General features: G+C 44.0%; 1 protein-coding gene across 8 annotated transcripts in view; it reads right to left on the bottom strand.

Annotated features, from left to right (window-relative positions):
* LOC139339512 (zinc finger protein 521-like) overlaps positions 1-16,274 on the bottom strand; it is an 89,922-nt gene that overhangs the window by 11,141 nt on the left and 62,507 nt on the right. For all 8 annotated transcript variants that reach the window (XM_070975174.1, XM_070975172.1, XM_070975171.1 and 5 more), the window contains 2 exons: positions 6,950-7,081; positions 146-261 (listed from right to left, as the gene is read on the bottom strand). In XM_070975174.1, the coding sequence (XP_070831275.1) occupies positions 146-261; positions 6,950-7,081 (248 nt within the window). The remainder of the gene's footprint in view (positions 1-145; positions 262-6,949; positions 7,082-16,274) is intronic.

Here is a 16,274-nt window from a genome sequence, read left to right as displayed (position 1 = left end):
CTTCTGAGTCTCTCATGCCAGCCGGGATGGAGGGGACAGCCAGAGTGCGGCGAGCAGTGTTTAGTGTTTGTTAAGCTGTCTTGTGTGATTAGCGGTCGCAGTTTTCTGCTGGTGGGCCTTTTCGCTCCACCAGCCAGAGGCTCACCTGTAACTCTGTCTGGAAGAAGAACTTCTGTGGGCACTGCGAGCAGTCGTAGATCTTATCCTCTTGGCCGTGGGCAGAGAAGATGTGCTGCTGGAGCTTATTGGCATGGACAAACACTGTTCACACACAGGGGAAGGAGACACGGGGATGGGGAGAAGACATTAATAAATGTTAGTGCAAAATTTAAAGACTTTCACTATCACCTTTAAATAGTCGCTGTAAGATGCCTCTACTCTTTGCTTCTTATTGTCGACTGTGTTAAATTAGAGTCAGCCCGTGTTGCCCGCATTAAGGGAACAAAAGCAACATCATAATTGCATTTGCCTGAATAAAATTCGAAGACAGACTATGTCAAATGGCAAGGAAAATTACTTAATTACAAACAAATGAATGCACTATCAACAACGGAAAAAAAAAAAAAAACATTGTTATGAGATATATAATTGAAAAAAAAAACAGAGAACAATTTAGATGTTAACATTGAAACTCGAGTGGTCATATTCATGGCACCAGAGCTAGTGAATGCATAATGTTTTGGGAATAATGATGCTCTTTATTTAGCGCTACTGTGGGGACAACAAGCCAGAAAATAAACAACCACAAAAAATTGGCATTGCTTCAAGTGCAAAACATGGCCTCCATTAGTCTACATAGCTAATTATATTGACAATATAAATATTCATGGTGTTGCACTACTTATTCATGCAGACTCAGACTGCATTCACCATCATATAAACACACAACTCGCTGGCACTTAAAACATATACCATACATTTGTGCTTTAATTAAGCCATGGTCCACGCTGGAAAGCTAAGGGGGATGCAATTGTGTGCATCTTGGGTGTGTGTGCGTCTGTGTGTGTGTGTGCATTCTCCAAGGAGCACTTCAAACATGCCGTTTGTTATCCCAGACCCTTGTGCTTAAGGATGGCTGTCTAATCTCAAAGGTCTGGATGCTCTGGAAAAGTTAGCATGTGGGGGCTTCATTTGAATTTCTTACAGCTCAAAATAACTTTTCCTCTAATGCATGCACCGTGGGGCCACATGGAGAGGGAGGAAAAAAGCACAGCCACAAAAGGTGAGGTGTCTGTCGGAGATGGCTTTGGGGTCGCCGCAGCCCCGTGGCGGGGCTCTGCAACATTAACGTGTCCCAATTTGAGCTCACCTGGGAGAGCGGTTATTAATTATTGAGCTGCGTACACTTGAGACGCACTCGGCTTCATTGAATGTCACACTCCTGACCTGGGAAATAAAAGTTTAGATTCAAAGCAGACACGCTGTGGTGATGCTTTCAGACTGCTAATGCCAGGGTGACAGCTGTCTCTGGAACATGGCAGCATGTTAACCAGGAATGAACAAACCTCCTTTAATGAACAAACAACAATTGCATGGTCCATTTCTGAAACTAATGACCACAACAATATGAAGGCAAACATAATTTCAGAGAGATGGCTGGTTTTACAGTCTGTTACAAAACATTGACGCTCAAGGTTAAGGCCTCTGCTATCATGCACATTTTGCCTCTGTTATGCTCCAAAAAGATGACAATTTTCTTTGTGGGGAATACATGCTCTGAACAGAAAAAATGTGCTGATAAACAATAGCGTTTTTCTTTTGCTGTTTTGTCTGCATATACAGTACAGAAGCAGGTCACAGCAGCTGCAGGAAGCCTTCATTATGTCTTTGGCTAGAGGAGGAAAAAGTCAATACAGCAAAAATAAAAATGGATTTGAGACCTGGGGGGCCTTCAAATACTGTACAATAGGGCCAAACACAACTGAGATGTCAAGTTAGCTGTTTCTCGCTGTTTACATGCATATCTGATCCAGTTCCAGGAAGACACACATTTAATCAGCGATGCATTTATCAGCTTATAGCTCTGCATCCGCTCATATGCAAGTGGGCAATAATTTAAAGTGCCAGAGCCTAAAATGCACTAATGGTACCTACAGGCCTCCTGTAAGAACAGTAAATACTAAATGGGCTTGGAGTAAATGGAGGCTCAACAACGTTTTAGCTAATTTATAGACAACCCTGATTCCAAAAAAGTTGGGACGTTGTGTGTAACATAAAGAAAAATGGAATACAATCATTAGTAAATGAACTGTGTTTATCGACAACAGTTTTACAAAGTGTTCCTGAGCCCATGCAGTCATATCCTTTATAAAATCATGTGTTCACAAAGTGGTGAACCTCGCTCCATCCTTGCTTGTGAATGACTGAACCTTGCCAGGATGCCCCTTTCATACCCAATCATGATACTATCACCTGTTACCAATGAACCCGTTTACCTGTGAAATGTTCAAACAGGTGTTTTTGGAGTCTTTTGTTGCTCATGTCCAAACTTGTTTGAAACATGTTGCTGGATCAAATTCAGAATAAGCAGATATTTCCAAAAATCAATGAAGCTGATGAGCTCAAACATTAAATATATTGTCTTAAAAGACTGACATATGATCACATTCTTTTATTTATTTTTTACACAACGTCCCAACTTTTTTTTGGAAGCGTATCGTAGTGTAGTTCGACATTTTGAAAGTCTTGGGTTGCAATTATGAAACTACAGATGATTGGAAAATTCAGTGTTTCCAAACCATTTCATTTGTGCAGTTAGAGTTTTTATCTTCATCTTTGTTCTTCACATTAACATGCAACATGTAACAAAAGGGACAACAGGCGATGAGGAGACACTGTATTGGTATTTGGCAGCATGAGTCACATACGAAATATGCTACTGCAATCCCCATTTAGAGGAGGGACAGAGGCATGTCTTCCAAGAGGGTTAAAATGAGGACATAGAGAAACAGGGAAGAAATAATCCAAAACCACATCCAAACAGGATCAGTGGCTGGCCATTGTGCCTCTCCCTGCTGAGAATGAGAGAGAATAAGGGAGGGAGAGAGAGAACTTTGTGGAGTTTGTTGGCCGCGGAGCCAGAGCAGAGCAGAGCTGAACAGAGCACTGAGCCGGGTTGGGCGTCAGGGGTGTCAGGGCTGAGGGGGCTGAGGGGCCAAGGTCTCCTCGCTGTGGGGGATATTAAGCCCTCTGATTAGATCTCAGGGGCCGCCCATGGCAGACGTCTCCTTTACTACAGGCCCCAGCTCATCTTTATTTTGGCAGGGTGGTGCTCTCTGCAGGCTGCACTGCACCAATACTAAGCTGTTTGTGCAGGGAGGAAAAAAAAGTTTATCCTTTTTTTCCCCCTTTCTCCTTTTCATTTATTTATTCGTCTAGCCTACATGTGTTCCTCTCTGCTTAATCCAAGAGCTCACAATGCAGAGGCTGATCCAAGTGTTCTGAGGCAACACAAACAAGTCGGCCGCGTAAGTTGATTTGGAGCCATAAGCTGATAACTACTAATTTTGAGTTAAAGCTAAGCCTATGTCGGTTGTATGGATGTAGGATGTCATAATTCCAGGATCACGCGCCCGCAGAACGTGGGCAGCAACTAAACAAAAAGCCAATTAAACTACTGTATTTGTCAGACTCTTGCGGATTTGAAAGCAGAGCATCCTGTAGTTTTTCAAGTTTGTACTTCACGCTGTGACATAAGTAAAAGAAAAGTGTATACACACACACACATACACACACACACACGTACGACTTTCATCAGGCACACTTTCTTCTGTTTTGTTTGTCTTAAGCACATATTCCCAATCACAATTTCCACACCAGCCCTCACTACTGCTCCTAAGGGTGCAGGCAGACACTTCTAGCTGCAGGCTCCCCCACTTCTGAAACCTGTCAAATCTGTCCTGGGAGAGTCAGCCTCTCTCTCATCATCCAGGGGCTTATGGACCTCTCTCCATTTACCCTCCCTCCCCTACACAGTTCTCTTTTCCTCCTTCTCTTCCCCCCTTTCATCTCACATCCAAACTTGCCAGTTGCAACCTTCTCGGCTTCCTCCAAGTTTTGTCTCCTTTTCTCCTCTATTTTGTCTTCCCTCATCTACCGTCTACGACTTACTTTTCCCCCATACTTTCCCCCGGACTGTTCTGTGGTATGATTTGCACTCTCTCCATTCTCTTCAATGTGGATTGAGGATAATCAGGTATGTCAAAGAATGACAATCACCGCTTGCCTCCCACTGTGTTTTGGGTCACAAGGGGGTAGATCAAACTAAAACACGGGCATCGAGTGGGCATGATCTTTTAAACAAAGAGTAACCTTGTTAATCAAGTGAACTCGGTGACCCAGTCGCTATTACCGCCACCACCTAGTTTGATCAAAGTTTTGCTTTTATGTTCAGACTCATTATGTCTGTAAGAGGGTTCCATTTAATCTGTAAATAAAGTTTTTGGAATAGAGTACACGGTGATCCATCAACACAATCTGCACTGACTAAACAAAAGTGGCTGAAACAAAAAGTATACTGAGAATCTCACAGTGAATAATTAAAAGTAAGCTTTGGAAAAATACGATTTTGAAGTACATGTACTTTACATTACATTATTTTTCTACTCATTTCAGACAGAAATATTATAATTTCTACCCCCAGGCTTGTGAATATTCAGATTGAACATACAAAATAGCATATGATGGAGTGCAATCATTAGCATACCCAATCATGATACTATCACCTGTTACCAATGAACCTGTTTACCTGTGGAATGTTCCAAACAGGTGTTTTTGGAACATTCCACATCTTTCCCAGTCTTTCGTTGCTCCTGTCCTAACTTGTCTGAAACGTGTTGCTGCCGTCAAAATTCGGAATAAGCATATATTTACAAGAATTCTTGAAGTTGATGAGGTCAAACGTTAAATACAGAGTTTTTCCACTGTTTGCACTTAAGTATGATGTCAAAAAGGATTAGGAAGTTATCACAGTAAATAAAGTAGTTAAATTAGCTAAAATATGGGGAGTAGTAATTCTGCATAATGAGTAGTTTTATTTGTATATTTTTACATTTACATACATTTTGCAGACAAAACCTACAATGCTCCAACCCAGTCTCCAGGATATTTTGTTTATATACTACTAATTTGTTTTGCCAGTTACTTTTTAAGGGAAACCAGGGGTTCATAATCTGAATCACATGCTTACACATCAAAAGCACTTTGGTTAAGGTTAAGGGAAAAAAAATGTGGTTTCTGTCTTGTGCTTCAAGTCACTGCTGACTTTTTCAATATTTAACCAAGAGCAACTTCTTTCCCTTACTTTAATTAAGTGCTGTGAGTGTCTAAACATAACCATACTTTATTCAAGGATATTAAATGAAACCAAATGACAAACATGTGACAGTGAACATTTCTGTGTTCTGTTGCTAGAGTTACTTTTTCTTTAGCAAAGATGTGAATACTTTTTCCACCACTGTCCACTGCCATCCCTCCCACCACTATCGTAAAGGCAACAATAAAATCTGGCAAACTAAGAGTGCTAACACTTCTAACATTTATCTAATAATATACTGTAAGTTAGTTTATGTTAGTGCCTAAAAGTAGTGTCTTTTCTCTACTTTATGTCAGGCTCAACTTGAAGAAATATATTCAAGGACAGCTGTCAGCCAAACCCTCAGTTCCTCCTTTCCCTCCGAGTGCTACAGTCTGCCTGTCCCCTCCATCCCCAACAGAGGGAGGCCTTTCAGTCCATCCGCACTCTCCACAGCCTGCTTTCCCCACCACCACAGCCCTTCGCCCATCTGTCTGTCTGCTCTGCGACCACCGTCCTGAGGGTGTGCTCTGTCTCTCCCTCCTCCCTTCTCCCTCCCAGCATCCTTCTCTCTCATGCACCGTGATCGATATGGACGCGGAGGGAGAGGGGGGACCTGTCTGTCAAAGCCGGCGGTGGAAAATGAAGGCTCAGATGAAGGAGGCATGCTCTGTATATTAAATGCCCAGACCCCTGTGAGGGGTGGAGGGGGATTCGGGGTGGGGATATATCAATAGGCTTCTGCTAAAAGAGAGATAAGGCCAAAACAGCAATGAGAGAAGTAGAGCGGAGTAGAGGGAGGGGAGTGGAGAGAAAGAGAGATGAGCAAAATGAATAAGGAGCTGAGCAACGACGTAGATGAAGAGGTAAAAAATGTGAAAAAAAGATCTTTGAGCAAAATGCAAGATGTAAGCTAATGATGTTAATTGATGTAATGACTGGAGGAGAGACAAAAGAGTATTTTTGGGCGACGGGTGGAAATAGGGGGGTGCAGGAAGCGCAAAGCAGGGAAATGAGCTGAGGACCCGAAAAGTGCGAGGAAGAGTAAAGAGCTGAGAAGGGAGAAAGAGTGAAGAGCTGAAGTTAACGACTTTGCAGATTTCATTATAGAGATAGTTAACCCTGTTGACACTGAAGGAGGGCGCTATCCTCTCAGGAGGAGTCCGGTCCTTCCACCTCCACGCACAGAGACAGATGAGATCATTACAGCTATCAGCACCACTGCCATCCACAATTAGCACATCTCCCTTTCTTTCCCCACTCCTCCATCCCCCATCTCCCCTCAGCGCACACTGTCTTCCCCCCTGCTCTCTTTCTCCACCCCCCCCTCACCTCATGACACTTCTTTGGCCTTGATTTGGAGGCAATTTGACTAAATAAAAAGCCACATGCAGCAAACTGCTCTCAGCCTTAGCCGAGTTGCTTGCTTGACCTTTCCTTACTCATTTAGAACCCATTTGGCTTTTCACACACAAACACACACACACAGAAGACAGCATGGGAATGTAAAGCTTTGCATATTGAGAGCGGAGATGTCTTTGAAAAGTTAGCGTACATAAAAAAACAACAGCTCTAATCTCTCAATCAGATCCACCAGGTTGCAAATCCACGAGACACAAACACTCTCATGCACACAAACACAGGCACTATACACACCTGTAAAGCAGACCGGACACTTGAAGGTTCCTCCCATGCCCTCAAAGCTGTGCTCAATCAGGTGGCATTGAAGCTTCGCTGGTGAGTCGAATGACTGACTACAGAGCTTGCATTCATGGTTCAATCCTTCCTCTGCAGAGAAGAAACAACAAAAACACAGAGAAAATCATAAGAAGGAAAATAAGCAGAGCATGAAAGTCAGAGGTCTCACTCTGCCTCGTTTCTTTTCTTTTTTTTTACGTTATTCATTCACATGAAATTTAAATTTATGAAATTTGTGGCAAAGACTCCTGCCTGGGATTTTCATAATTCAGGCAGGAAATAATATAAAGTGTGATCTGCTCCCATCAGGCATAAATTAGTTGACCAGCTGGGGTCCTAATCGCTTGGATGTGGCCTTACACTTTGAAAATGACGAGCATCATCTTTTTTGATGAACTTACACACATTAAAAAATTCTTGGATTTTAAATTAAAACAATCTGAAGGAAAACCAAATGAAGGAAAGTCATTTGTGCTTCGCAGAAGGTGACTGAAAATAGATCAAGAATAGTCTCATGTATTACTGCAAGGACAAAAAATGTTTGAAAAACAGCTTCTGAAAGCTTCATTCTCCTTTACAACAAGCTCTCGTCAACATTTTAATACAGAGCACGACAAATTCCCAGTTTATCTGCTCGGCATTAGAATTCCCTACACGTCTGTCTAAACATTAGACTACCTCAGAAGAGGCCACTGATAGCTTAAATAAATGTCGCTCTGACTGTGAACCTGCACACTCATTTGCAGCACAACGATCTGCTGACTCAGACTTCCAGAGAACTGCCCATCTCCAGCGCGTCAATAAAAGGCCTATACACTCTGCCTTGGGGCCGGACTAGTGCTCTATCAAACTCCTGCCAAACCTGACATTAGGCCAGCTACTGCAAAGGGGGTGGGGTGGATACAACAGGGACTCATCTAGGGTTTATCCCCAGGTCTCTACAGCCCAGTGCCCACCACATAGGCCCTGGGTACCAGAAACACGAACACACAATCCCCCGAACCAGCTGTGCCCGGCTCAAGCCCTGGAGGATCCAAGTAGAGGGTTAATCGAAGGTGCTTTAGGCAAATCTAGCAAAACATGTTTGCTGAAAAACAGTGCTGTACAATAACCTCAATGGACAGGGCACTTCCTGCTTTGTAAATTTCACTTTTTTCCCTTATATTTTAGAGTTATGTGTCAATCCACCACTGAAAACTCATCTGAGACTCACCTCTTGTTTAGGATTAGGTATGTGTGTAGGATAATTGTCTCTTCCTGTTTTCCCAATTAGAATTTTTATCAAAAGCTCACCTGACTTAAAAATTTAAAATACTGTGTATAATTAATAAATAAATAAATGTGGGGGAAAAAAAAGCTTTGCTCATATCAACAATTTCAGTTTTTGAAACTGCTTGGTGCATGCATGATGGGCCTTGTCACTTCATTGCAGGTATATATAAAAAGACTGTAGTTTCTGCACCCTTAGATTGATTCTGAATAAATCTGACAACTGCAACCCAATGACCCCTGATATTTCCAGGAAGAGAGGGGAATGGAAACATCTCCTGCTGTGCCAAAAGAAACAGTGGGGGTGTATACATATTGAACTTTTTACTGTAACATATTACCACATGTTCTTTTACCATCTTTTCTCAATAACATAAACATATGGCACGGTACATCACATGAGGTGGTGTCTACAGCGTGAAAACAAACCATACATTGTGCATCAGCACAAGCTCACAGACTACGCACCTTCCTGACTGTGTGGTAAAAGGTACAAGCCAATCAAGGCAGCTCATAGTTGTTCAAAAGGGAACAAGTTAATTGAGTGTTCTGCAATCACGCATTTGACAGATGAGATATTCTGCAGCCTACATGTGCATCTAAGTGTAGCAGCAGGCATCAGCAGAACAGGGGGAGGAGGGTGGCACGAGTGCATCCTCGCGGCCGTGCAAGGGGATCACTGCCCTCTTTGATCACCATTCAGCTTGCTTGTCTGTGTGAGGGTGTACACTAAGGTCAAGCTTGCTGCAGGGTTCACAGATCTGTTCTTCTGCCATATGCGCAGCCCTCATTTGACCCCAGTGCACAACACTGTCCCTTTGGAGACCTGGCCTGCTTCATTATGCAGATAACTCTGCACCTGCCTGACTGACCTTGTGTGCGTGCATGTGTGTGTTTATGTCTGTGAGCAGGTGCACCAAGGGAAAATGGCAAAAGATTACAGTATGCTTCAATTTTTAAGAATAAAGCTGGTGTAATTCTGTGTTTGTTATTGCTGACAAATACCATTAACAGTCTAAAACCAATGTGTTACTCTGTTTCACAGTACTTTTCAACTATCCATTCATTCCAATTGAAGAGGTAAACCTTTAAAAACAAGTCACAAATATATAGTTTAATTTTGAAAAGAGGCTATGTAATCCCTGAAAACAGCTGTGGTATTGTAGCTTCATCAAACATTACTAAAACAGGGGTAAATTGTGCGATTTTTGTGGATTAATACACATTTAGAGTGGAAGCAGGATGGTGTATTTGGGACAGAAACTACTACAGTGCCCATATATGTCTTCACACAAGGAATTTGAATCTGGTTTTCCATTGTCCCTACACAGGAATAGACAAGGACAACAACAGCTGAACAAATAAAAGTACAGAATGGTAAGGACTAAAGAGTGGTCAGGACTGTAATGTACACAAGGATGTGAAAAAATATACATAAATGTAAAAATAACCAATGAACAACAACGGTAAGTGGTGACATATGTTTAAAATATATTCAGCACATAGTTCAACATTTTTCATGTGTTTACATAAAACCCTAAACTGAAAGATTGCTGGGTTATATTTCAATAGATATAGACAGATGGAAAGAAAAGCAGTGGAGGGAACAGTGGAGGTTTGACTGAGAGTCTATAATGAGTAAATTGTGCTCTGTTATCCCCTGTAATGCAGCCTGTGCAGGGCTGGGTTTGTATTCAGCAGTGTAACAGGGGTTGAATCAGGCTGGCAGCCCGTTTCTTAGTGAGAGCCAAGGGAGGAAGTCAGCTCGCTCGCCCCTATAGCTGCCTCATTGGGCTGAGGTCACTTCCTGTCGCTACCCCAGCCCTTCTCGAGGGCTGCCCAATCAGCATGGCCCTGCGTGAGCCCCCACCCCTCTCTGTGCACCGAGCAGACTCTGGATATAGTTACAGGGCCACAGGGGACTGTCAGCTCTCTCTTTCCACCCTCATCCCTCTCTCTCTCCCTCCTCCAACTCTCTGTTTCCAAGTCTCCCGAGTGTTCTCTGCTGCCACCACCCTGTCCCTCTGCACTCCTAAGAAAATCCTTTAGATGAGAACTGCTCCTGTGCCTGCTCCCTCTAAGCATCCCTGACACCAGCAAAGTAAGCCCATCTGCATATCCACAGGGCCTTGCGTTCCTGTGGCTCATGGTTTATGTATTTCACAGCTCCTTAAAACACAAACGCCTAATATCTCTCCCATGTGGAGGACGGGAGAGGGAGAGGGAGAGAGGGGAAGAACAACTCTCAAAAAGAATGGTCTTTATTTCCCCGCGCTGTTTACGTTTTCATCCAGGCTGAAGTTCATGTGCTCTTGAAGGTTGTTTGGGACACTGGGACTTGCAGGTCTGGCGTGCGTAGTTTCGTGAACTCTTTATGTAACAGTGACACAGCGGCAGCATATTGGATTCTGTAAGTCAAGTGGTAAAGGTGTCTCTGAATTTGATAGGGACGTCTTCGTTTGCTTGGATTGTAAATGCGCAGCCATCAACTGACAGTGAGTGAAAGACTGAAACTAAAGTAACTAAAGACAAACTTTCTTAAAATAGTGTGTAGTTGCGTGTAGCGCAGGGCATTTCTTAATTAAAAACTCTCCCTCAGTGTATTCCCTTACCACGCCACCACTTCCCCCCACCACCATCACCACCACCACCACCACTGCCCCTTACTCTATTTAAACAATTCTGCTGAGGAGCAGTTTGCATTGGAGGGGAATTCAGGATCACTTTTAGGATTTGGCTTTGGAAGAGAAAAATCTGATACTTAGATTTACACTCCTCTCTGGGGCATAGTGAATGGTTCTCTGAAGCTCGCTCTTAGAGGGACCCATGCTGCTTGTGTCGCCAAAGCAGCACACTCTAACAAATGATATTAAGGGCATCAATCAAGGCACTTCTTCGCTGAAAGTAATGAGTAAACAAGTGGGAGAACAAATTGAGAATATTTAGTAGGCAGGAATGGGTTGTTTTGGAAAAGCCGTAGACAGAACGAACATAGTAATCAAAGGTGGTCCAGTCAAACTAACAGCTCAGTGCAATACCAAGTTTCTAAACTGCCGAACCTTGCCATAAAGGCAGAAATACCTGCTTGGAGCGATGCTGTTTATGAGGAATTTCACCTTTAGCAAGAGTTTGCTTTCCGTTCTACCATCTGTTTCATAATGTTCAGCCTGATATTGGAGTCGTATGTTAATAAACCAGGAAGATTTGGTTTTCAGCGGACTCACTGCTGTATATACAACCCACTGTGGGATTGTGGATGGTAGCAGAGTAGACAGCTTCAGGCCTGTAAACAGTAGGTGGGTTTACTTCTCTCTTCTCTCCGCGGGAACTATCCATTAACAGATAATGGGGGGAAAATCAGAGTGATTAAGGCCCAGGGAATTATGGGTGAATACAAATTGACTCCACCTCCGTGTGGTGTGCTCTCTTGAGGTAGAGGCACTGCTCATAAGGAACAAACTCATTTCAGAAGTACTACGAGGCCCATTAAGGCCTGGAGAATGCTGCAGATGGGGGTAGGGAAGGTGGTAGGTGGGAGCGCAAAGGGATGGACTCCCCCTGGACCAAAGCTGATTGGAGAACTGGCGCCTGGGGGGAACATTACTAATATCTATTTCCTGTCTCCACAGTTTGAGAAGGACAGAGTGAATCAAGTGCAAAATGTAAAAATTAAAGCACCAGATTTAATCATGGCACCTTGAAAACTCACCCCATTCTATCAAAGAGTTAATGTATTACATGAACAGTGATGGAAATGTGGTCGGGTGCTAGCTAATAAAATCAAAGAGATTGGAAAACTACCACAGCATGAAAGGAGAAGCTTTACTCCAGTTTGCCTATAGGGAAGTGGGCATGTAAAAGACATTTTTCTGTGTCTGCGAGAGAAAAGTGAAAAGAGAAAGATAAGCTAAGTGAGGTACCAAAGCCCTCATGTCAGGGTCCCAAGTTCAGTGCATGCCTGATGCTGTTTTCCAACCTCCAGAGGGAGAAGGAGGGCTGAGGCGAGATTGTTGGCTCTGACATGTCAGTAGTGGTGACGCCCGCGCACAGCAAGAGCAAAGGATTTTGGGGGAACATGTCTCTGGGAGAATGTCAGCTCTGATGCATGGCAGCTCGTTGGAGGTGCTAATCAGAGCAGGGCTAGGCTCATGCTAGGATCAGCCACTCAGCGCCTACATTAACCGCCTCACAGCTCCCCTGGCTACCGGGCCAGAGGTAGAAACACCAAACTGGCAGGTTTTTGTGTCGAGATAAACATGCGTAACGCTTGAATGGATGTTACAAAAGGTTTAGCCGACTAGAACACCTTTTTGAGTCCACAAAACATGGGGGACAAAAACATGAGGACACTTCCTCTCCCTAAAATAAATGCACTGAGCAGACATTTCCACTTGAGTTATTTGCCAAAAGCCCGTGCTCATGTGTTCAGTGACACTCAGATTTTTTACTGTGTAGCAGAAAATAAAGAAGCTAAAGCCAACGGTCATTGTTGAAACATTAATATTAGAGATATAAGCAACAAAAGACACAGCTTTACACTGCATTATTATATGTTAAAGCATTTTACACCGGAGGATCTGAGGCTCGGTTTATAAATGATAGGTTTGCAGGAAATGAATGCATGTGTGACTTCCTAAGCCGAGACCAGTATTCACGAAAAACCTGCTGTGCTCTATGCATACCTAACATTAGGCATTAACAAGCTTCTATGATTCAGTTGTGTTATGGCAACGTGGCTAACAGCGTCACAATATCAAAGAGGAAATTACAGTGAAATTCTATTTGTAGATTTTATCCAACCTATTACATCTAATTTAATAACATTCATAGATTGTATGGGGACATTTCTCATTCTGCAAGCATATTTTTATATAGCTATACAGTGTTTCTTCTCGAAAAGTAAGTAAACGTAGACAGAGTCACACAGATTTCTGTAGAAAACCGGCAAGATCTCAAAATGTATTGTGTGAAATTTGGGAGGGCCAACAGACTGCGTGTATTTCATATTTTGGGCATGTATGTATTTTTAGATTTGAAAGTGCACTGAATTTCAAACATCACCCTGCAGCCAGCCAAAGAAAAGCTAGCTGGTAAAACCAGATGAAGCTGGTGTTTCAGCAGGATTTGGCACTACAGGCTTTGAAGGCTTAGCGTGCCATTTTTGCGTTTGGCCTGGACAACACTACCTGCTATTCTTACAGCTGAAACCCACAATGGCTAAAACTCGGTCAAATGAACAGTGTGTAGGTCACAGAAGCAGAGGAAAAAAGAAAAAAAAGAGAAGGGAGAAATCCACAACAACAAAGGCTAGAGCCGAATACTTGTTAACGAATGATGTGTAGGCGCTGCAGCTGCAGGCAGGTATGGAGGTCCATTGGGGACAAACAGTGCAGGCTACTGAGATGGATTGCATGGGAGCGCTGGACCCCCTGCAGCCACACAAACACCATTCTGCGCTGAAATACTCTAATTTACTCCATACATGCCTATTCTAAACTGCTGGGCTTTTTCTCGTTAGAAGGAAATAAAGGTCAAGTGACTACGCCCTGACTTTCCAAGACTCTTGTGCTCAATGAAAGTTGCCATGCAAAAAAATTACAAACAAGCAAAGAAACAGAAAAATGGGTGAAGAAAAACTTTCGGGCGAGCAAAGAGAGAAGAAATGAGGTGTGAATCTAACCGGAATCTCTTTCAGGTCTCAACAGAGTGAGTGGCCTGAATGTAAAAAGTTAATTACGGGCACATGCCTGGCTTTTTTCGCTCGCCTCACTGTGGCATTGTCAGGCTGAGGTATGTGGCTCTATGGGGTCTGTGGTCCACACAAAGGAGCAAGGAAAGAGAGCGTTGCGGAGAGGCCCCTTGGCTGAGCTCACGGCATGGAACACTGTACAATTAGCCAGCCCCTGCGTTCTGCCGGCTTATAATTATCAGCGCTTGCCTTAATTGACTCCCTTAGCCTGCTGCAGAGGGACCCCCCCTCCCTTACCCCCTTCCCCCCTGCTCGACGCAGGCCGCCGAGTGCCATGCCGGGCTCTCCAAAGTCATTTAGAAAAGCGCTCATATTTTCGACACAAAAAAGGGGGAACATTTGGTGAGAGAGAATTCATCATCAGGTGTCTAGAGGTTTTCCTTAATAGAAAAGCTGAGTCCCACTGAGTGCGCTCCGTGTAGCGGCCAGCCACGCATGCTCAGGACCAGCAAGCCGCCATTCGCAGCGGGCCATAAGACATTAGCATAATTTTATATAACACAGGCACCCGCGCTGGAAATTTAATACATCTCAGCAAATACGAGACAGGCGTTTTGCATAATTTTTTTCTCATTCTCCACCTAGCGTCCTCTCTCCCTTCTATCTCTCTGTCCTCGCTCCATGTCTCTCTCCTGCCTCGTCTTCGGCTTTCCTCTCTCCCGCTCTCTCTGGCTGCCACTCTCCTTTGCCCCAGCCCTCCCCCCAACACACAACCACCCCTCTCTCCTCGCCCCATGGTGCTGCTCTCACTAGGAGAGGGGAAGTTCATTACCTCAGCTAAATCAGAATTAGTCCCTTCATTTTGACGGGGCGAACTTCATTAGAAAGGCCCTTCCTTAATCCAGCAGGGAGAACTGATGAATCTACATGGGGGCAATAATTTGCTTCACACAGCACATTCAGCCACTTCCTCAACACTGTTTCCCCCTTCCTTTTCTCCGTCTATCTGGCTTTATGTACTTATGGTTACATTTTTATTAGATCTGCGGCAAAAAAAAACCCGAGAAAGGAAAACACCTGCATATAATTAACTAATGGCAGCAGAAAGGGTGTAAAGAATGAGTTATGCTGTATGGAATGTCCCGTCTCCCCAACAGGCTTCAGGGCCTCTGGAGCAGCCATAGCTGACTTGGCCGACACTCAAACACAGGCTGAGTGAGCACGGCCGACAGGAGACAGAGTCTGAGGCAACTATTCTAGATGATTTTACAATGATTATGATCTTCTGTGTTTAAGATACCAAAATCTTTCCTGTGGATGTGGTCACAGTAGGTAGACTGAAAAAAACCCAGACATAACGATGAATAATTTCCTATTATGAAGGAAGGAATCCTGCATTCTGTGGTTTTCTTTTTCTAAAACCTACACAACACGCAGTTTTACAAGGATCTCTAAAGAGACAGAGCTTCAGCAGTTGTCCAGATCCTTAGAACGAGCTAGAGAGAGAAGAGATGTGAATGAGGACAGACAGCCCCTGACTGCCATACCACAGCGCCTGGTGTCAAACAGATGTGCAGCTTGGCAGCTACGCTCCCCAGAAAACACAGAGCCCACGGATTCCAGGGTGGCGCTGAGTCGTGCTGCCCCCCCCCCCCCCCCACCGCTTCCCCGTCCCCCAACAGTCCCAACTCCCCCACACTGTGCCCCTGCAGTCTCCCTCCCTCATCACCTCCACACAGGGGTCCCCTGACTGGTAATCTCGTCCCTCGAATGTGAAATCTCCGACAGCGATGCCCCGTGCTTTTACCCCCTACCTCCACGGCTGATGGGTAAATTGGAATGGCGCTCCCTGCTGGCGCCGAGAGCTCTGAACAGACAGCAGTACACACATGCTGAGGCACCCCTCACACGCTCTGTCTAATATAGTGGACATGCACACTCTCTCCAAGCTGCAATATCCATGCACAGACACACGTCCACGCGCAGACGTACACATGGGAACAAACACAGTCACACATTGACAAAAGCTTCAGGTAAATCGCATACACTGCCTCAAAAATGTACACACATACAGATGCAAGGTAAGTGTTCCATGCATGATCTGTTCGCCCCTCATCTGCATAAAGATTGAATATATGATAAATAAACAGATGCCAGGAACTGAGTCAATATATGTTCAGATTTAAATGTGCATCATGTGGAATTGCTCAGCTTGGGTCCTTCTGCAAAAACTGCACCTCACTTCTGTTGCCATTGTTTCTATTATGTGTACAATATACAGAAAAAAAAACTATGCAAACCGCAAAGTGAAAGAGCACAAAGCAT

Source organism: Chaetodon trifascialis, chromosome 11 (genome assembly GCF_039877785.1).
Source record: "Chaetodon trifascialis isolate fChaTrf1 chromosome 11, fChaTrf1.hap1, whole genome shotgun sequence".
Lineage (NCBI taxonomy): Eukaryota > Metazoa > Chordata > Actinopteri > Chaetodontiformes > Chaetodontidae > Chaetodon > Chaetodon trifascialis.
This window is presented reverse-complemented; position numbering and strand designations above follow the sequence as displayed.